Source organism: Panthera onca, chromosome A3 (assembly GCF_046562875.1).
Source record: "Panthera onca isolate mPanOnc1 chromosome A3, mPanOnc1 haplotype 2, whole genome shotgun sequence".
Lineage (NCBI taxonomy): Eukaryota > Metazoa > Chordata > Mammalia > Carnivora > Felidae > Panthera > Panthera onca.
In genome coordinates, this window is record NC_138341.1 from 52,172,843 (window position 1) to 52,195,767 (window position 22,925).

At 47.4% G+C, this 22,925-nt stretch overlaps 1 protein-coding gene across 22 annotated transcripts in view; it reads right to left on the bottom strand.

Annotated features, from left to right (window-relative positions):
* DYSF (dysferlin) overlaps nucleotides 1-22,925 on the bottom strand; it is a 224,202-nt gene that overhangs the window by 137,159 nt on the left and 64,118 nt on the right. For all 22 annotated transcript variants that reach the window (XM_060657973.3, XM_060658063.3, XM_060658027.3 and 19 more), the window contains 9 exons: nucleotides 22,400-22,528; nucleotides 21,885-21,947; nucleotides 21,092-21,142; nucleotides 19,529-19,559; nucleotides 18,825-18,940; nucleotides 13,491-13,617; nucleotides 11,838-11,941; nucleotides 1,482-1,550; nucleotides 814-857 (listed from right to left, as the gene is read on the bottom strand). In XM_060657973.3, coding sequence (XP_060513956.2) covers nucleotides 814-857; nucleotides 1,482-1,550; nucleotides 11,838-11,941; nucleotides 13,491-13,617; nucleotides 18,825-18,940; nucleotides 19,529-19,559; nucleotides 21,092-21,142; nucleotides 21,885-21,947; nucleotides 22,400-22,528 — 734 coding nt within the window. The remainder of the gene's footprint in view (nucleotides 1-813; nucleotides 858-1,481; nucleotides 1,551-11,837; nucleotides 11,942-13,490; nucleotides 13,618-18,824; nucleotides 18,941-19,528; nucleotides 19,560-21,091; nucleotides 21,143-21,884; nucleotides 21,948-22,399; nucleotides 22,529-22,925) is intronic.

Below are 22,925 nucleotides of genomic sequence, written 5' to 3' on the forward strand. Positions count from 1 at the left end.
AGGAGAACACGCTGGGAACCGCACGGCCAAGACTTTTTGGGGGCAGAAAGAGGACAACTCTCTTTTTGGAAAGCCTCATGTCTGGAAGGTCCCAGAGCTCATGCATGTGGACCCCTAATAGCCCTCCAGGTGTGACAGAGATCACCTTAACACAGTGGGAAGCAGAGAGCCCAGTGGTTAAGAACACAGGCTTTGGGAACAGCAGGTTTGGGTTCGATCCCAGCCTCAGCTGCTTCCCAGCTGTCACTTTAGATAGATCACCCCCTCATCTATAAAGTAACCAGGAATCGAGCTGAGGATCACATGATGTCACGCATGTAAAATACTTGCTGGGCACAGGACCTGGCACACAGTAAGTGCTCATTCCACATTAACAGCCCACAGTGGGCATGGGGTGGGCGGGGGGGGGGGGGGGGGGGGGGAGCCGGGTCACAGCCCATCCTCCCAGAAACCCTACTCTTTCCAGCTTCCTTGCCTTTGCTTATTATCCTCTTTGCACTGGAATGCCTTCACCCTGGACTTATCAAAATCCTACCTCCTCCAGGAAGTCTTCCTGATAACCCCCTGCCCTAGGGGATCTCAGGCTTCTGGAGATCTCTCTGCTCTACCTGGCTGCCCTCTGTACCTTGGAGTAGGGCTGTGAGTAAGCTTCCCAAGAACAGCCCACGACCTCTCCTTCTCTGGCCTCCCAGCAGAGGAAACTCCCTTACCTGAAAAAGACTCTCCCACTATGTGTTCTCAACTGAGGAAAACTGAAGGACCCAGTGAACCCTGACAATAGTCACCCCAAAGACTCCAAGACTCAGCACTCACCAGTCTATGACGCGAATCCTCATTTTTTCACACATAGAGGGAAACTGAGGAGGGAAGAGAGACATGGTGGAGTGGGATCCTTTTAAAGAAGGGGAAGTCCAGGGGAGCCTGGCTAGTTCAGTCAGTAGAGCATGCAACTCTTGATCTCGGGGTTGTGAGTTCAAGCCCCATGTTGGGTATAGAGATTACTTAAAAATAAAATATTTTTTATAAAAGGGGGTGGGCATCTGGGTGGCTCAGTCAGTTAAGCATCTGACTCTTGATTTCCACTCAGGTCATGATCTCACAGTTGTGAGATCAAGCCCCGCGTAGGGCTCTGCGCTGGGCATGGAACCTGCTTGGGATTCTCACTCTCCCTCTCCTTCTGCCCCTCCCCTGCCTTCACTCTCTCTCTGTCTCTCAAAAATAAATAAATAAACATATAAGAAGAAGGAGGAGGAGGAGGGGAAGCAGAAGAAGAAGAAATAGAAGAAGTAGAAGCAGCAGCAGAAGCAGACGACGAAGAAGAAGGAGAAGAAGAAGAAGAAGAAGAAGAAGAAGAAGAAGAAGAAGAAGAAGGAGGAGGAGGAGGAAGTGGAGGAGAAGGAGAAGTCCAGGATATAAGCAGGATGCTGGGGAGGCCAGGAGCCCAGGGTCTGCTGGGATGGGCCCGAGGAGGCAAGGCTTACCATGGCAGGCAGGGTGATGCTCTGGTTCCACTGAGGGTTGGCTGTCTTCTCCAGGATCTTGCTGCAGAGCTAGAAGACAAAGAGGACAGGTGGATGGAGCTCCAAGGGAACTGTGATCTCCTTGGGAGGCCACCTCACCAGCCAGGGCTGCTCTCTACCATGTTGGCCACCCTTCAGGCTGGGCAGAAGATCCTAGGGACCTTAAAGGCTCAGACACAAGGAATTTGCAGAGACAAAGCTCAATGGTAAATCAGATCCAGAGCTGGAGAGTATGGGGTGGGGTAGCAAGAGAGTGCGCGGATGGGGTGGGGGTGGGGTGACAGATTGCCTGAATTCCATGGCCCTTCTACCCTTATCTCCCACCTTTGACTGGAAATCCTCCTGCCCCAACTCCCATATGTCCATGACCTTAGTGTGGGGGCCCTGAGTCTAGACTGGCTTTCCCAGGGGTCCTACAGCTAAACACACTAACCTCTACCAGTCAGCCCAGACCACCTGCCCCTTTGGAACACCATGAGCCCTAAGAGATTGAAGATGGGGGAAGGAAGTGGAGGAGAAGGGGAAAGGGGAGCTAGAGGGCCAGGGCTTGAGGGCCAGGCACTAGCATCTGAGAATGAGAGAAGAATGCAGCGAACACAAAAACCCCATAAGCCACAGTCTGCCTCAGATCAGCCCTGCTCTTAAGACTGGGCTTTCCACAATCAAGAAAACTGGCAGAGGTGGAATCCAGATCCAAACCAGTGACTTGTGTGCTCTACATGTGCTAAGAATGCCCTGGGAGGTGCCACACCCCATAGCCAGCTCCGGGGAATCACGTCCCTGCACAGGGACAGCAGGTAATCTATTTCAGATACATAGATCCTGGTAGGTTTGCATGTCCTACAGCCTTTCTCAGAGCGTTTACTGTGGGCCCTGCACTGTGCCAAGCATTTATGTGCATTATCTCACTTAATGAACATCTGATCAGGGGCTTCCATTCTTCCATTAAATGAGAGTACAGCTTCCATGAAGGTCAGTACTTTGTCTCCACCCCTGATCCACCCAAAGTCAGCCCCTGTCCCCACCCTCCCCGCCTCCCTGTGAGCATAGCCCAGGCAAAGCTTGGAGGCAAGGATGGGTGCCAGGATTTGCCCCTTGTGTCAGCAAAGAAAGGAGTAAGGAAAGAAAAGAGACCGACAATTTCACGGGCAGAGGGTGAATGAAAGTTCAAAGGGTTAAACACATGGAAAGATACTCAACCTCCCTCATAAGAAAAGAAACACAAATAAAACCAAGACACCATTTGTCACCCATCAGATTCATAAAACTCTAAAATCCGACAGCCCTCTGGTGGCAAGGCTATGGGGAGACTCCTTTCTCATATTGTGCTGGCGGAAGAAAAAAATATCTCAACCCTCTAGAGGGCAACTGGCCACTATCCATCCAAATTGCAAGTGTAAAAACCCTTTAACCTACCAGTTCTACCTCTAGACATTCATCGTACAGAAATACTTGCATACGTGCAGAATGACATATGTAATGAAGTGATTCACTGCACTCAGCTTGAAGTATCAAGGGTACGGAACAACCCACGTGTCCACCAACAGAGGGCGGGTTACATAAACAGCAGTCCATCCACACAACGGGCTGCTATGCAGCTCTAAAGAATAAGGACTGCTCTGTGATACGAAACAATTTCCACACAACGGGCTGCTATGCAGCTCTGAAGAATGAGGACTGCTCTGTGATACGAAACAATTTCCAAGTTATATTATTAACTGAGAAAAGGTAAGTACTGAGGATGTAACGCACTACATGATGACTATAGAAAACATGGCCGTATGGTATGTTTGGAAGTTGTTATGACAGTAGCTCCTAAGAGTTCTCATCACAAGGAAAAAACATTTTTTCTGTCTTTTTTTTTTTGTATTTTGTATCTATATGAGAGATGGATGTTAACTAAACTTAGGATAATCACTTTGCAGTTTGTAACTCAAGTCATCATGCTGTACATTTTAAATTTATACCGTGCTGTATGTCAATATCTTAGTAAAAGTTGGAGGGGGAGAAAAATTAAAAAGCAAAGTGCAGAGCAGTGAGTATAATATACAACCATCTGTGTTAAGAGAATAGCACGTAAGGATTTGTAGTCTGATTTGTTTGCACACGCATAACGAAACCAGAATGATGCAAAAGCATCTAACTGCAATGCTTCCCTCTGCCAGGGAGAGAGTGATGGGTGGATGGGTGTGGGGCAAGAGGAAGAGATTTCATGATGGCTGCTACGTAGAGGATGATAGATGATAGATAGATAGATAGATAGATAGATAGATAGATAGATAGGGTCTCCACAATAAATATATTACCTAACCCAAATATTTGATGACCAAAATTTTTAAATAAAAGGAAAAGAAAGGACTCTAACCGGACACAGCAGAGAGATCCTGCCGATACCGTGCCTCAGCTCCCTGGTACAAGAAGGCGCAGGAGCGATGTGTGTGCTCCCCACACTCCCAGGAGGAATGCCCTCAGGGCCTGCTTCAGCTTTGGCCCCAAGTTGCTGAAGACACCCTGCACAGCAGGTGTTTCCACCTGGCCACCCTGGGCTGTGGGTCTGGGAGCCTGAACATAGCAGGTCTCCCCGCCACACCCAGGCCGGCACTGCCTCTGGCCCTGGAAGACCCCAACAGCCTTCCCACACTCTGCTCCACTCCCCACACACTCAGCCGAGCCAGCACCAAGCTTCCTCCCCCTCTTTCTTCCCCTCTTCCTCTTCCTCCTCCTTTGTCTCTAAGCCTTTTTTCTGTTTTACCCTCCTTCACTTCCTGATAGAGTGTAATTCATATGACTGTTCTGGAGGGCTATTTGGCCATCTGTATCAAATACTGAAAAATAAGCATGCCCTCTGCCCTGTTCTAGAAACTTCTCTATAGAAAAAACAATCTGAGTATGAAGAAAGATTCCTGCACACTGATTTGGCACAGAGATGTTCATAAAAGATGAAACTAGCAACTACAACAAAAAAGTTATCCCAAAATAGGTTAAATGTTATGTCATAATCATCTAATGGAATATTATACAGTCTTCAAAAATTTATTTCAAAGGCTGTTTAATAGCCTAAGAAAATACTAGACTATAAAAATAGTTTACCAAGCTGAGTAGATAGAATTGATTCTTGTTGTTGATGGTAGTTACATATTCTATAAATCACCAAGAACATTGAATTTGTGAATATTAAGCCACTGTTCTGGGGGAAATACAGGGTTAGGCTCCTATCAGCCTCTGTCACAACAGTTTTCTCAACTAATCAATACATAACCTTGTGTTATGTGTGTTTCTGTTTAAGGATTCTTATTTAATATATACTGTTGTGGGGCACCTGGGTGGCCCAATTGGTTAAGTGTCGAACTTTGGCTCAGGTCATGATCTCGCAGTCCATGGGTTCGTGTGCTTAGTCAGGCTCTATGCTGACAGCTCAGAGCCTAGAGCCTGCTTCAGACTGTGTCTCCCGCTCTCTCTGTCTCTCTCTCTCAAAAATAAATAAAAGTTAAAAAAATTCATATATGGGAATGCAAACTGGTGCAGCCACTCTGGAAAACAGTATGGAGGTTCCTCAAAAAACTAAAAATAGAACTACCCTACGACCCAGCAATTGCACTACTAGGTATTTATCCACGGGATACAGGTGTGCTGTTTTGAAGGGACACATGCATCCCCATGTTTACAGCAGCACTATCAACAATAGCCAAAGTATGGAAAGAGCCCAAAGGTCCATCAATGGATGAATGGATAAAGAAGATGTGGTATATATATATATATATATATATATATATATATATATATATACACACACACATACACACAATGAAGTATTACTCAGCAATCAAAAAGAATGAAATCTTGCCATTTGCAACTACGTGGATGAAACTGGAGGGTATCATGCTAAGTGAAATTAGTCAGTCAGAGAAAGACATGTCATATGACTTCACTCACATGAGGACTTTAAGAGACAAAGCAGATGAACATAAGGAAAGGGAAACAAAAATAATATAAAAACAGGGAGGGGGACAAAACAGAAGAGACTCATAAATATGGAGAACAAACTGAGTTACTGGAGGGGTTGTGGGAGGGGGGATGGGCTAAATGGGTAAGGGCCATTAAGGAATCTACTCTTGAAATCATTGTTTCACTATATACTAACTAATTTGGATGTAAATTTTAAAAATTTTTTTTAAAAAAGAGAAGTTGATGGGGTGCCTGGGTGGCTCAGTTGGTTAAGCATCCGACTTCAGCTCAGGTCACGATCTCACGGTCCGTGAGTTCAAGCCCCGCGTCCAGCTCTGGGCTAATGGCTCAGAGCCTGGATCCTGCTTCCGATTCTGTGTCTCCCTCTCTCTCTGCCCCTCCCCCATTCATGCTCTGTCTCTCTCTGTCTCAAAAATAAACGTTAAAAAAAAATTAAAAAAAAAAAAGTTGAAAAGAACATTTGTAACTTATTATAACCTAAAATTGTTTAATAGTTTCTCTGATATTATACAGCTTTTATATAGGAATTAGATAAGAACATAGCAATAAAATTGCTGGTGATATATAATATGAAGCAAATATCTAATAAACACTAAAAAAAGAAAAATATCACCTAATAATTTATGGGTGGTCTACCAAAGAATTTTACAAAATAGGGGCACCTGGGTGGCTCAGTCGGTTGGGCATCCGACTTCAGCTCAGGTCATGATCTCGTGGTTTGTGAGTTCGAGCCCCGCATCAGGCTCTGTGCACAGAGCCTGGAGCCTGCTTCGGATCCTGTGTCTCCCCGTCTCTCTGCCCCTCCCATGCTCATGCTCTGTCTGTCTCTCCATAATCAACATTTAAAAAAAAAAGAATTTTACAAAACAGTGAGCTGACACCAAAATTACACAGTCAGATGTGTTGTTGTTTCTTGATTTAATCAGAAAGCCATCCTGACATTTGTCAATAAAAAGCATGAATGGTCATTTAAAAAAAAAATTCATATATACTGTTGATTCATTAACACTGAACTCACACAAAAAAAAATTGAACTCGCAGTCAGCGTCACTGTAACTCATGCCTGAATGCAACATATCTTTACTCTATAAGGTACACCCAGCCTTTTTACACAGAGGAACACTTGAGCACTACACTACACTACAGCACTACGCTAGGGGAGCATTTTAAACAGTCAACTCACCAATAACGTGCACAAAAATGTGAAAAACACAACACCAGGCAGACCAAGAAAAGGACACTTAATTACAGGATGAGAATGGAGACAAAAAGGCAGGGTCACATTGTTCCAAATCAGCTGGCAACGTGGGCCTCAGTCATACTGCACAGACCACAAATGATCATGAAGCAGCATGACTATAAATTTTAGGATTACAAATAGGGGTACCTGGGTAGCTCAGTCAGTTAAACATCCAACTCTTGGTTTCAGCTCAGGTCATGATCTCACGGTTTGTGAGTTCGAGCCCCACGTCGGGCTCCACGCTGACAGGTCAGAGCCTGCCTGGGATTCTCTCTCTCCCTTTCTCTCTGCCCCTCCTCTGCTCTCTCTCTCAAAATAAATAAATTTTTAAAAAATTTTTTAGCGAGTAGGTGAATTTGCAAATATCCACAAATAATGAAAATCAACTCTGAATCCAATTTTTTTCCAGTGGGGGAGTGGAGGTTTGGGAGTGAAAGCACTAGAGAGAAAAACACACTACAAGGAAATACCCACAAATGTTAACAGTGGTTATCTCCAGAGTGATGTGGGGTACAGAAATATGGTTAATTCTTTTCATTTTCTTTTATTTTCTCTGATTTTTTTTCAATTTTTTTATAATTGGTAGGTTTTTTTCTTGAGTTCAGAAAAAAATTCCTTGAAAATCTCCCACCCTACCCCCCAAGTACCTTTCCTTTCCTTCTCACATACTACCAAGAATGTGTGTGTGTGTGTGTGTGTGTGTGTGTGTGTGTGTGTGTGTGTGTGTAAAATCAGGTATGGTTCACATCTTGAATAATAGTGCCGCCAAGTGTCCATAAGTGGAAGTGCAATGAGACCCAGACTGGGGTGAGTGGGCACACAGAGGGCAAAACTCCAGGACTCCAGATTAGGATGTAGTGAGAAAAAGTGACATACTGGCAGGCTAAGAGAGAGGGACAGAAAGAATGAGACAGGCAGTTCAGATAGCTGGAGGAGAGAGAGGGTGAGATAGAGGCCTGGGGACTGCCAGGGGTGTCCAACAGGCTGAAGCTTTCAAAAGGGAAGGTCTCAACTGCCTCCGCCACAATAAGCCTCTTCCTTCTGGGGGCTTCTTGCAGAAGCCCAGTCACCAATCAGCTTTATATATAGCCCCTTGCTTTGGCCAGGTCCCCTACCTCCATCACATCCCACGAACATGTGCACCTACCTAGAAAAACCCCCAGGGCCAGCCAAGGGCATCTCAGAACAAAAGACCTTGGGAGGTCAAGGTGCCTGTGTGGACCCAGGAGTAGCCAGGAGCCCCAGAACTCTGAAACTCAGATCCAAAAAAAGCCATTAAATTTGAAGGGAGGTCAGTCTCGGTTCTCACCACCATCAAAGCACCCTACCATTTGGAGGAAAGTGGAATAAAAACAATCTTGAGATGTGACCTTCCTCATCTGTCAAATTCGGAAATTAATCCCAGTCTTTGGAAGAAGTGTCCCACAGGCCTATCCAGCCACACCTTTCCCCTTCCTTCTTGCTTTCATTTATTCTGTTACAGTCCTTCCTGTGGCCAAGTACAGGGCATCAGACCCCGATCCCAAACCCACACTAACACAGCACTTGGGTGAGGACCCACAGTGAGCATTTACACCTCTGCGTGAGAGAGTTTAAAATCGGAGTTACCTCTCCCACATACATTTTCATTGAGACCCTGAGTTAGGCTCAGGATGGAGGAGCCAGCTTGAAGGGGCCCCCAATGGCCAACTTGAGGACAGTTCATACATCCAACACAGTCATGACGGATTTTAACACACTGAATTAATAAAAAGTATTGAGGTCTATAAGTAATGCTCAAAAGGGCCAAGGAGGAGGAAAGCTCTTCTTTCCAGCAAAACACTAGCTTGTAAAGAGAGAAGGAATGATAATGAGAAAATCACCACTTTGCAACCCCAAGTAAATGACTTATTCCGGCAAGGAGGTCAATGGCTGCATGGACCATTAGGTAAGAAGCTGCTGGGAAACAAGATACACAGTGCCAAGACATCGCCCACACTTACTTGCAAAGTACAAAAGGGAGCATGTCGTTTGACAAGAGGGTGTTCTGGAGACACTATCTCAAGCAAATGATCAGACAATCATCACCAGTGGTTGGACAACCTCACCTCTCTTCCTGTTATGATGCAGTACGATGTACACAACATCATGTGTGACACATTCTTGCCGAAATACTGAATCTGAATCTAGTCTGGCTTCAACACCTAATTTCCAGTTTGTAGGAAATACAGGGCCAGAGGAACAAGTTAAACAACACCAGAAGGAAACAATCAGACAGATCCAGAACACGGACAAACGGCCTGGACTCTTCAAAAAAGTCAATATCATGGGGTAAGAAAAACTATGTTTGTCGGGGTGGGGGCGGGGGGATGGTTAGGGGAAGGGAGGCAGGAGGGGCTGTTACAGAAGAGACTAAAATAAAGAGGCCCAAGGACCAAATGCAGAGCGTGAATTACAGTTAGGTCTTCAATCAGCACACTAAGCCAGCTCTAAAGGAAATTTGGGGGGATGATCAGAGTAAATTTATATGAGCCAGTATGGGATAATATTAGGGAATGATTGTTGACCTCATAGGTCTGATAATATTACTGTAGCTACAAAGAATTTTGTTACAAAGAATTTTCTTTTTCTCAAGAGATGCATGCTGAAGCCTTTAGGAGTACAGCCTGCAACTAGGTTTCAAATGATTGCCCAGGGGGAAAAAAAGTATCTATATACAGAAAGTAAATGTGACAAAATGTTAGCAAGTGCTTCACCTAAGTGGAAGTCATACCAGTGCATGGGTGTTAACTCTTCTAACTTGATGTTTTAAAATATTCAAAGTAAAGAATCAGAAAAATGTCTATCACCTACACACAGGAAAATCACGGGAAAGATGGGCACCAAAGATGAACTTTGTGTGGTGCATTATGGGTCATTTTATTTACTTTTTTCTGTAATTTTCAAAATGCATTAGTAAACATGTACGTCAGTAATAAAAAGAGAAAAGAAATAAAAGGTGGGGAGTGGATCTGGGCATCAGATGATAGGACACCTCCCTCTCCCTCCACCCCACCCCCATCCCAGGGCCTCCTTTTGTCCGTGGGATGGGCTGGCAGACCCTGCTCCTTTTCAAAATGAATCTAAGAAGAGATTACGAGAAAGGAAAATGGCAAAGTGCTGTGTGAATGGGAACCCACACCACCCTCACCTTTTGGTGTGTATTATTTTTTAAAACTTCTCTGCAATTGTCCTGTGACACCCATGGGTTGTCTCCCCCACTCCCCACCTCTGCCTAGGGAGGGAAGGGTAAGCCCACTGCCTCGCACCCACCCTCCTGCCACCCAGCTCAGACTCTCAGCCCTTCTTCTCTGCCTTGTTCCAATTTTCCCGCTAACATCCAAGCCATGTGACTCAACTCTCCCAACCCTGGTTCTACGGCAGGTGGCACTATCCACAAGGTTGGCACAACCTCAGAAGGCCATGACCCCACCCTTGCCAAACCCTTGTGGTTGGGACACAGAGGCTCCCTGCCAGGGCTTCTGAGAACGGGGGCAGTCTACACCCACCTGATATGTCATTTTCCCACCATTTCCACCACAGTCTCTGCTTTGAGGTTATGGACTAAATATGATTGGGATCAGGCTCTTACCCACAAGTGGGAGAAACGGATGCTAACAACTACTGTAATGAGATGGAAAACCTGCTAAAAGAGGGCCCAGGGCACCGTAGAGCCCCGATGACTTAGCACATCAGGCCTGGGACCTTAGGGAAGCTGAACATTAAAAGATGCTGGACTTGGGGCGGGGAGTGAAGGAAGGGCACAGCCATGTGCAAAGCCTAGAAGTGTGACCCTGAAGGGAAGGAAGAGGCAGGACAGATGAGAGAACACAAGGCCGCTGTGTGAGCAATGTAGTTTGTATGCACAGGAGGATGCAGGAAGGGAGCCCCTGGGGCTGAAACCCTGCACGAGGCCACGCTCCAGCAGGGGCTGCAGAGCTGCATGTTCCCGGCAGGGGGCGCCATTCTCCCACTTGCACAGATACCATAGCAGCTGACTTAAGCCATGGAGACCAGGTGAGAAAGTTCAGATGCACAGCACCTTATCAGCCGGATTATACGTTTGAACTTCATTGCACAAACAGGGCTGTTTTAGACTAATTATTCTGGCGGCTTTCTCTGGGGAGAACCCAGAGAAGAGAATGAAACCCAAAGCTGTTGTGTGGTTCTGGGAAGAGACGACAGTGGGCACAGGGGAAGGAAGGGCCTTGGGACATGTTTGAAATCAAAAGCTAGGGTGGCATGTTTGGCATAAGGAGGTTTAAAACGAAGGAAGAATCAAGGCCCATGTCTTCTCCCTTTGACGTCGGTACCTGCTTAGGAGGGAGGCTCCTGATAGAGGGCATATTGGGCAGAAGAGGACTCTTCTCCAGGGCCCAAGGGGCAGCAGATAGAGCTGTGCAGAGGCCTGTGGAGGTCTGGGGCTGAAGTGGGGGTCAGAGTTAAACAGAGCTGTGGGAGTCCTCTGTGGAGGGGTGAGGCTGAAGCCTGGGAGTGGCCCAGCTGCCAGGGAGAGCCCGCAGGATGGGCAGAGGAGGCCGCAAGAGTGCCCGCCTGCCTGGGGTGGGCTGGAGGGAGGGAGCCCGCAGCAACAGCCCTGCCGCTGGGCAGGAAGGTGGGCTGCGAGGAAGAAAGGTGCCAGTCACCCCTAGGGCCCCTACCAAAGTGGACTTTCTCCACTCAACTCCTGCCATGACTTTTTAAAAATAATCACTATGTTTTTATTGCTTTTTAAGTTTCCCTACCTTTATGACTTCACATCTGGTTTCCATTCTATTGCTTCATTTTCTCCCAAATACTCTTCTATCTACCCACTGCCTGTCTGTCCTCACCGTGTCTATCACCTATGTATCCATCTCGGATACCCCAAGCAGACCCGCCCACGTGTGTGTGCCGGGCAGCCCCAGAGAGCCAGGCCGTGATGAGTGCCTCACCGTGCACCCTCCAATCAGTCGCCCCGTGCACGCCTTCTATGGGCAGCACCAAGGGCAGTGTGCCCCCTCACCTTGTCCTTTACTCTGCTCAGCACCCATCCGCAGACACACCCAGCCGTCACCCTCCGGAGAGAATCCTCCTGCTTCCTTGCTTCTTACCATTTTCCCTGCAAAGCTGACTTCCATGAAGGGATCCACCAAGTTCTTCTTGTTACTGTCAAAGCCAAAGATCTGCTTCACATTGTCCATCACGGCATCATCCACTGGGGAGAACACTCTGGTCACTGCCCGCCTGCTGTCCGACCACCAAAACCCCAGCATTCCACCTTACTGTCTCCAGACAGTCTTGGGACTCCCTGAGGGAGTGGCACCCCCTCAGCCCGGGGACTCCCGGAGCAGCAGCTCCTGAGGGCACACACTGCTTCTTTATCCTGCCCAAACAGCTTGTTCACTGGCCCCTGCTCTCAAGGGCTTTCTGTATAGACCCAAAAGATAACGGAGTGAGGACTGACTGATTGATTGATTAGCAATCCACATCACTAAGGGCAATTAACAATCCAGAAAAAGACTGGAAGTTGTTATAATAATATCCCATAACTGGTGGCCTGTTTCCACATTTTCCTTTATGTCTCTTAGCACAGTGATTTACCTGACCTTAACCAATAAGTCACTTCTGCTTTTTTAAGAAAACAATTTTTAGTCTATGCTACTCCAAATCAATATTTTACTGAGTTACTTATATTATTTGCAAATGTATACACAGATAAATAGATATGTGCACATGTATACTTATGGCATGTATAGATGTTAGTGTGTATATGAATGAGGGGAAAGGCAGGTACAGATTACATACCAGCTGCTGTCTACATGAATACAACAGATAACAATTAGCAAATACTCATGTCCTATGTACCCACTTACTTTGTTTTATTTATATTTAAACAAGACTGCAGAGAATTAAATATAAAGCACATTCACCTTGAACAAAGCCAACATTTCTATTTCCCCAGCCCCCTGCGGGAGCTCACCAATCTCACTTCTGCCTAGTTTCAACCAATAAATGCAGAATGTTTTGAAGCATGCATTTTAATGCCCATTTAAAACCCATTACTTACTCAAAGGCTTTCTCCTTGATTCTGGTACAATTCAGTTTGTACAGAAAGAGTGCATTTCTCTTTTTAAGTCATTAGTCAAAGTTTAAGCAAAACTTCAAATAATTAGCTTTATGCAAAACTTATAAACAGGGATCTAAGTTGCAAACGCTCTCAGTGACTCTTCTATGGACAGAAATTGGCTTGATTATGCTAACACATGCTTTAAAACAGTGAACCACTTTGAAAACAACCCGTGTGTGAGCCCTACTCCAAACCTAATCAATACAAAACACTGGAGGTGGGGCCCCGGTGTCTGTACACCTTTAAAGGTCCCAGGAGACTCTAACGTGCAGCCTGGATTGAAACCTATGGCTCTGAAATATTCAGCATAATTCCTCCAGCAGTTCCTGAGCACACAGAGTGGGCCCAGTGCAGGGCCAGTCACTGTGAGCAACCAGGCAGTGGCCACCCTGTCACTCTTTCTTGGAAAGATGAGGACACTTCCCCAGTTGGCCAGGGACTGAGGGGTTCCCCAGGCTGTGGGACTCTCCGTGCCGAAACCAGGACAGTCCCACGCAAAGGGCATGATGGGTCACCAAGTGGATGGATGCTTTTCATCTGTGGAGACACTGAGCCCTTCCAACATCTCAAAGACTGCTTCCCCAGCCCAGGGTCCCCCACTTACAATCTCCCAACCCAGGGAGGACACCAGACTCACTCTGTGGTAAGTCCTCAGCTCTGAAGACCTTCAGGCAGAAGTGGGCTCCTCGAAGGGCCACGCCAGTTGGCCTGAGCAGATTGTTTTCGATGTCCTCCTTGTCTTCAGAGGGGTCCCTTCTCTCCAGCTACAATATAACCAAATACGCACTTGAGCCCAGTATTTTCTCTACTTCAACCAACACCCCTTAAATGGTGCGATTTGAACAAAGGTAGATCTGGCCCTGCTGCTTACTAACATGTGATCTCAGGCAGGTTCCTCCCTTGAGACTCTGCTTCCTCACCTGGACCGTGGAAACAGTAACACCGACCTTGCAGACTGCTGGGAAAATCAACTTCAGTAACGTGTAAATGCATGCGGCACACGGCGGGTATTCAAGAACCTCAGTCTCCTTCTCACTCCACCCATTAACAAGAGTGCAGACGTGACAGGTCTAAGCTCCATTCGTTCAGTCAACAAGTATTCAGTGAGTGGCTACTAGGTTGCGCTGAAGGGGGAGGGATGCAGCAGTGAACAAGGTAGTCAGAGGTCCCGCCTCCATGGAGCTCACCATCTCACAGGGAAAGAGCACCTTTAAGCAAGATCCTGCTCTTCCATTCCACTGACTGGAATACAGACATGATGACGGGAACTGGAGCAACCCTCTTGAACCATGAGATGGAAGCTTCATGATGAAGACAGCGGGGCAAAGACCAGGAACCTGGGTCTCTGGTCACTGTGGAAGCACCAAGCCAATTCTGGACCGCCTACCCAGGCATTTATGACAGAAAGAAATTCACTTCTATCCTCCTTAACACCTATTATTTAGGGTGTCTTTGTTACAGCAGCTGAACCTATATCTTAATTCACACAGGGGCCCAGGGGAGACATGAGGGGCGTATGACCTTGGTCACTCTGGTCTTGGGATGGGAAAGAGAAGCATGCACTGAGGTTGTCACGCCAACAAAACTGACCAACCCCTTGCATGTGGATTGACTGAGGGATGAGAAATGAAATCAGGCCTCTGGCTTTTGGGGGAACTGAGTGGATGGCAGCCATTTCCTAAGATGTCACCTCACACAGGATGGGAGCAGTTGTGAGGAGCGTGCAGCAGATAATCCTGGGTTTTTATATGTTAAGTTAGAGGGGCCTCAGGGACATGTTAATGCGGCTTTCTTACAAAGCAACTGAAACTGGGGTGCCTGGGTGGCTCAGTCGGTTAAGCATCTGACTCTTGATTTTGGCTCAGGTCATGATCTCACGGTTCATGAGAAAGAGCCCTGCGTTGGGCTCTGCACTGTCAGTGCTTGGGATTCTCTCTCTCCCTCTCTCTGCTCCTCCCCTGCTCGTGCTCACTCTCGCCCTCTCTCAAAATAAACAAATAAACTTAAAAAAAAAAAAAAAAAGCAACTGAAACCGAGTGTCTGAAGTTCGGAAGATCCAAGCTGGAGATGAGCAACTTAAGAGTCTCAGGTGGAAAGAGATGGGCTCCTGGAAAGTGAGAGTCAAAGAGACAGCGAAGAGGCAGGCAAAGGAATTTTACTGAGCCACTGAATTTGAAGGATCCATATTTTTATAAACTTTTTTAATGTTTATTTTCGAGAGAGAGAGCGCAAGCAGGGGAGGGGCAGAAAGAGAGGGAGACACAGAATCGGAAGCAGGCTCTGGGCTCTGAAATGTCAGCACAGAGCCCCACATAGGGCTCGAAACCAGGAACCATGGAATCATGACCTGAGCCGAAGCCAGACATTTAACTGACCGAGCTACTCAGGCGCCCCAAAGATCCATATTTTTAAAGCGGGGGGGTGGGGGGGGGAAGCATCAGGAGAATCACCAGTGCTAAAGGAGAAGAGAGTTTGAAATAAGCTATGGGCTCTAGAATCAAACTCTGTGGAGGAACAGAGAGGATTAATAGCAGAGAAGAGCCCCTGGAGGTTGGCAACAGTGACCCTCCAGCACATGGTTTCAGGGAAAGAAGGTGGCAGGAATCCTAGTGATGAGGAGGAGGAATGAGCAGTTAGGAGAGGAGTAGAGAACAACAACACAGCGTACTCCCTGAAGAAGTTGGCAATTCCTGGAAGCGAGCTGCAAGCAGTTTGGAGAAGAGGGATGGGGAGCAATGAGTGAAAGTGAGGGTGTTCGAAGGTAGGGACATCTTGGGCCTGGTACAGACCAAAGGGCAGAAGAGGAGACACCAGGAGGAGCACGTAGAACAAGATGGCGGAGGACTCGAGCACATGGCAAAGGAGGCGGGAAGATGGGGAAGGGAGGGAAGACAAATGAAGTCAGGAATGAGGAACCAGGGAGCTTCCAGGAGCTCACATCCTTCACCGCTGTGCAACCCTGCCTCTCCAAGGAGGCGGAGGTTGGGGCTTAGGAAAGACAGCAAAGTTTGGAAACAGCCACTGTGGAGAATGGAATAAGTAAAGAACACCCAAGTAAAAGAAGAGGCTGGTAGCCCCCAGGTTCATCTAGCCAGCACCTCCAGGTGACCTCTGTCACCCAAACTGACCAAGGAGTGGTACAGACAATAGGGGATGGTGGAGTCATGAGGTGTGGCAGAACCCCCTATTGTGGGGCCAGTAAGCACATGGTGAGAACTGTGATGGAGGTGGGTGGGGTCCGTCCAGCCTGGAGGAGGGGAAAGCATGGCAGGAGGACACTGATGGACTGGGAAATCCGAGAGGAGTCAGGGGGGGCTGTAATGCCAGGGAGGAAGGACTGTCATTCAGCAGGGGTGAGGGAGGAAAAAGGCAGAAAGAGAGCAGCGGAGAGAGGGATTTCGGAGCTCAGGGTCTTAAAGGAAATAAAATCAGATATTGGTGGCTCATCAGCGAGGACACGTCACATCTCGGGACAACGGCAAAGATGAGAATCCGCAAGCAGAGATGTCCCTGGACCAGCTCTGTCTGTGCCAGGGGTGAGTAACAGCCCAGAAGAGGGGGAATCAATCATCGAGGCAGCGTTTGAAGGAGGAGGCAGCACCGAAGTTGGGAAAGCTGCTGGCCGGGAGGCTGCAGTGGGAAGTGAAAGGTGGCTGTTCCTGACATTCCAGAACCCATGGAGAGTCGGAGCAGAAAGTGGGGGCTTCTGTCTGAGTTTCAAAAGAAGTGGCTTCATCAGGAAAGAGCAAGGTTACAATTAATAGGAAGAGGAGGAAGAAATGTTTTAGAAAAGGGTAACAGGCTCAGAGATGCCACGAGAAGAGCAAGATTGTACAATGTCTGGAGAGAGGTGCTACAGAAAGACAGGGCTGGACTGTGGGGTGAGAAGAAGGGACAGGTGCCTTTGGGAGGGCGGAGCTTGTCCACCTGAGCACCATCAGCCCCCTGCACGGCACAGAACCCTGGGTTCTCCATCCCCTAACCCTCCCCACTGTGGTTTCCTGAGCCTCTGTCATCAGCCAACCCCTATTCCTGACGTCCTCGTGGAACCTGCCCTCCGCCTCCATGATTAGTGGCTTTCCCTGGGCGACTCCACCTCCCACCGCTCTTGTACCTAGAGATCCGCTTTCCCCACTCTCGCCTCTCCCTCTCCTGGCTGTCACAGGCTGGGAAGAGAAGTCCACACCTTGCACGTGCACCCACCATCACTCCACCTTCTCTTTTATCTGCAAGTCCACACCACCGCATGTGCCACTCTCTCCCCTGGTTCCCACGGTACCGGCCACCAAGCTGAGGACGCGTGGTCACCTTTCCTTGATGACTCTAGTCCCTGCCTCATCGCTTGCCTATATGCCTTCCAATTCTCCCAGCAGATAACCAACACCCATGTGGACAAGTCAGTCACCAGCACAGCTCCCTTCCTCCACCAGCAGCACCTTAATCTCCCCTCCCCTTCAGCTGCTGGAGGCATGGCCATATCTCAACTTCCAGCCACTCAGGGCCCTTCTTCTAGCAAAACTGTGGCCACTGAAACCTTTCTCTGAAGACAGCTTTCAACCCGTCTGCCTCCTCCAAACTCTCAGTCACAGTGTGAGGCAACCAATGCAGCCTGGCACACTGCAGGTGCTCAAAAATTGTGCGTTCCCTTCTCTCTGCCCGCCCCCCTCATCAGCTCTAAGCCTTGCACCCCTGCATCCTCCCTGCCCGGCACCACCAGCCATGTCCCGATGCCCTGGCTCCCTCAGCCCAGTGCTTCCACTGCTCCTGCCTTGCCCACGCCATCTACCTTCCTCCCTCCTGCTTCCAGGCCACTGACTATTATGGGACCCCACCACAAAGCTGCCAACCCAGAGTGGGCGCTCTTGTGTCTGCTCAGAAACCCTTCTGTTTACCTGGAATTAACCCCTCATTCCTCTCCCAAAACTACTGCAAACTTTCTCTCTTCTGGCCAAACATGCAAAGATGCTGTTACCTCCCCAATTCCGCATGCCTCTCTTGTTCTTCCCACTCTCAACCTGTAACTTGACTTACTGGCGTGTAAAGAGGATAATGGTATATGCTCAGCCGATAAAATTCAAGGTGGAGTAGATAGAGAGAATGATCTCACTTTTGCAAAAAAAGAAAACTATACAACAGATGGGTGGTTGCCAGGGGGGCGGGGAACTGGACGAAGCGTGTCAAATGGTACAACCTTGCATTTATCAAGATAAGTAAGTCACAAGGATGTAATGCACAGCATGGAGACTCTAGTCAATAATACTCTATTGTATATTTGAAAGTTACTGAGAGAATAGATCTTAAAATTTCTCATCACAAGAAAAAATATTTTTGTAACTATGTAAGGTGATGGGTGTTAACTTACTTATCATGATAATCAGTTCACAATGTATACAAATAATAAATTTTTATGTCATATGCCTGAAACAAATACAATGTTATGTCAATACCTCAATTTTTTAAAGTAATAAAAAAATAGAAAAATACACATGTAGATCCTTCTGGAAGGATATGCAACAAGATGTGAATCACAGCTGTCTCTGAGGCGTAGAATTATGAGTGATTCATTTTTTACTTATACTTCTCCACATGTTCTACAGTTCTCATAATTACCATGCATTCTTTTAAATCAGAAAAACCGGGCACCTGGGTGGCTCAGTCGGTGAAGCGTCCGACCTCCACTCAGGTCATGATCTTGAGGTTCACGAGTTTGAGTCTTGCATCGGGCTCTGCACTGGGATTCTCTCCCACTCCCCCTCTCTCTCCGCCCCTTCCCCACTTGTGCTCTCTTTCTCTCTCTCTCTCTCATCCCTTCTCTAGTTGCACACACACACTCTCTTTCTCTCTCAAAAGAAATAAACTTTAATAAAGTAAATAAATAAATCAGAAACATCAAGTTGTGTTTCTGTTTGTTTGTTTGGTGCCTCTCCTGCCAGATGAGGGGCTGTGAGGACAACCCAGGCAACGTACTCACCGGCGCTTCATCTCCGGGGCCCAGCACACAAAGGCTGGCTTTCAGGTAACCTCTGGCCCCAGCAGAGAAATCATCAGGGTCCGAGAGTAGCAGCCACTTCCTGAGATAGGCGTGTCCTAAGAGAGATGACGTCTGTTGGTGACGGCAGAATTAGAAGGGTCCAAGTCTGCAACCACATCTGGGAGCCCGGGGCCGACTACATTTGGGGGAGAGGAGGGATTTATTCACGCAGACCTAGGGGCCACACGTCGAACGTTCATGTGGGTCCAAGTCAGAAATGTCAACAGAAACAACTGTAAGAGGCTACCAAAGCCAGACCCCCGGCCATTTGCCTCCCTCTCAGGAAGTGACCAGACCAGAACAGAAAGCAGGATGTGGAGAAATACTAGACTTGTTATCAAAATGGCCCACCCCTGTCGAAGGTGACACCAGCAACCCTTGCTTGGGGGCTTCCAGATTTAGCATCCCTGACTGGGCCAACGGAGACCCACATGGGGGCTTGTATCTCCCTGAGGGCCTGTTTTACTTGGATGATGGAAGCCTGACTTCTCTCCATTCCTGCAGCTGTCATCTTCAGGATCAGAGTCTACATCTAGATTCTAAAACCCCGAAGGAAGAAAAGTGATTGTCCCAACTGGCTGTCCCCAACAGCCTCCAAAACCAAAATACAAGGATATGGCCAAGGTGATGAGGATATGACTCACGGGGCTCTCTGTAGATGGTACCCACATCCATCTGAAATCAAACCAAGAAACACAAATCAAACTCTTGCCTCTGGAGCGTTAAATGAAGTATGGTGCATTATGCCGTCACATTAAAAATCATGCTTTGAAAATCGGCGACATGGGGAAATGTTCGTAAGCTGACATTACATGGGGAAAAAAAGCAGAATACATTTTGATCAAAGCTTGGTAAAGCGTATCTATGCATAGGAAGAAAGAGCAAAAGAAACACAGCAAAATGGTAACTGTGCTCTCTGAGTGGTAGCTTCAGGTGGTAGATTGATTTTACTTTTTTATTTTGTCTTTCTTATATTTTATAATTTTTTTTTTAAAAGTTCATAGATCAGAAGGACACTGATGGCTGGGGGAGGCTATGCCTGGGGGCAGCCAGAGGTATGAGAACTCTGTCCTTTCCACTCAATTTTGCTATGAACCTAAAACTGCCCTAAAAAAATTTTTTTTATCATGGATTACTTTTATAATTAGAAAAAAGAAAATAATTTTTTTACTTTAACCTCTGGGTTCTCAGAACAAGAATATACTTCAAAGATTAGAGACTCAATACATAAAACCCCATTTATTACAGAAGGACTCAGGATAGATCCCAGTCTTTTAAAACTGCCTCTCCAGGATAACTGACTTAGTTTTCTATCTTGTGATTACTTCCCAGAGAAGGGGCCATATTTTACTTGGATAGCATGGAGAGGTTAAAATAAGCCTGTACCCCTTCCTTCCATTTGATAAATGCCTGAAGATTCAAAACTGCGAAAATCAGTAAGGACCCATCAAAACGCCATTCGCGAAGGTCTCCATTGCTAGTTGCTTTTGCTTTATGAGACCTGCTGATGCCTTCCTGCGAGCTGAATCATACTGTCAGTTCTTGGTTCTCTGCAGTGCACTCTTGGCTTCTGCGTGATCTGGAGCAAACGGAGGGGCAGGCTCCCCGCTCTCCCGTGTCGCACCCTGATCCCCTGGACTCCACATCTGGACCCAACTCCAAACCCAGAGCAAGGGCCTGGTCAGAATTAGGAGGGCCACCTAACAGCCAATTCCATGCTGTCTTCCCAGATGTAAGGACCAATATGAATCAGAAGAAGCTGAATTCCCCCTGTTGGACGTAAGGGAAGAGATTTCCCTCTCTTCCCTTTTTGTCAGGACATTAGAACATCGTTTTGTTTTGTTTTTTTAACTATATTGGGGCAACCTGGGTGGCTCAGTCAGTAAAGTACCCGACTTTGGCTCAGGTCATGATCTCGCAGCTCATGAGTTCGAGCCCCGCATCGGGCTCTGTGCTGACGGCTCAGAGCCTAGAGCCTGCTTCAGATTCTGTGTCTCCCTCTCTCTCTGCCTCTCCCCGGCTCATGCTCTGTCTCTCTCTTCTTCAAAAATAAATAAATATTTTTTTAAAAATGTTAACTATATTTCTCCAACACAGACCAATAGGAACAGGACCCCTAAAGCACAAGCCTCTGCACATTATGTACAGAGTTTCTACTAACATGAATTAGCAAGAACTAACCAATTTCAAGGAAAATAAATAATTACCCGGAATTCCCCAATGAGAGCATCTGTCCTGAGAGAACGGGAGTCTACCACCTGGGGGGAAAGATAAATTAAAACTCTCACTTACAAGTAAATGTTGGCCCAGGAAGGACCAACACAACATCTCTTCCCTCCCAAGCAGTTAACAGCCAACACTTAGGTAACACTTGCTCCGTTCCAGAAATTGTTCTGAGAGATGTTTAACACTCACATGAACCCCATGAGTAGGGAGTATTATTGCCCCCTTTTGACAAACGAAAAAACAGAGGCACGGAGACATTATAGGACTTGTACAGAAGCACACAACCCCGAAACACACAGGCAGAACCAGAATACAGACAGTTTGGCTCCCGAGCCCACACGTTCAGCAACTAAACTACACTGCCTTCCAGAAGAAAGACCAAAAAAAAAAAAAAAAAAGCTAAAGCCCAAAAAAGAAAATCCTGGCCAGAAGCAGGCACATGGACAAACAAAATAAAATGAAAATAAGTGTCCACTGCAGGAATGATTTCAGGGCCCTGACCTACAGCATCTGGGGGGGTTCCTGAGCAGTGGGGGTTCCCCACCCCACTGCTGCCTCCACCTGAGCTACCGAAGGCATTTCTGTGACCGGCAGAACTTGATGGTCTTGAACATCACCCATCCCCTGGGCTTCATGGCTTCTTTCTCGCAAATGCTGACACTCATGCTGACAGGCATACACGTCCACGCACGCTGAAACGCACATGTGCACACCTGCACAGGGACATGTATGTGAGTGTACATGTAACAGAGAACACTGTTGCCTGAGACATACCGTGATGAAGATGGGCTCGTCAAACAGCTCCGAGGGAGAGTCAAACACATTGAAGAAAAGAGTCTGTGGTCCAGGGCGAAAGGGAAACAAATGAGTAGCTGCTGACCACAGGGCTAGACAGAGAGGGGTTCTCCACCACCCCTTGGACCACCACGCACAGCCTTGATGTCTGGTCCATACAGAAGTGTGGACTGAGCTCATCCCAGCAACGAGCTCTGGGGATTGACAAGTTCTGGGGTATTCCACCCCTGACCTCACGGAGGCTGTCATCTCAGGGACAGGGTGGGTGGCTAGCCCTACAGCATGACAGAGATGTGGAGCATCGAGAGCCCAGTGCAGGAATAAGAGCTACAACCCTCCCTCCAGGTCCACAGATAACCTACTCAGAACCCAGCACATCTCTCCACACAAAGTTAGCGCCATATACAAAAACAAGTGGTTGCCAGGTATCTGCTGTGCGCTCCCAGTTCAGAAGGGCCACCAAGGTCCTAGCCCTGATAACCAGCACCTCCCACCTCGTTGAAGAGTGGGCTGTTTCCCTTTTGGATCCGTGTCCTCTTGGTCTGCCCGGCAGCAGTGACCTTGACCACAGGCTTGATGTTCACCCCTGGCAGCTGGCGCCCCTCGATCACTTGCACCCTGATCTGAAAGCCAGGAGAAAGTATGGGCATCAGGAAGGGGGAAAGCAGGCAGGCCCCAAGGGAGTCAGAAATCACTGCTGGCTTCTCAGAGGGGTGTGAAGAAGGAATTAGGGGGAACCTGGGTGACTTGGTCGGTTCAGCGTCTGGCTCTTGCTTTGAGCTCAGGTCACGGTCTTGTGGCTGGTGGGATTAGCCAGTGCAAAGCCTGCTTGGGATATTCTCTCTCCCTCTCTTTCTGCCCCTCCCCCACTCACAATCTCTCCCTCTCTCTCTCTCTCTCTCTCTCTCTCTCTCTCCCTGTCTGTCTCCTCTCTCACTCAAAATAAAGAAATAAACTTTAATAAATAAATAAATAAATAAATAAATAAATAAATAAATAAGAATTAGGAAGAGCATTGTA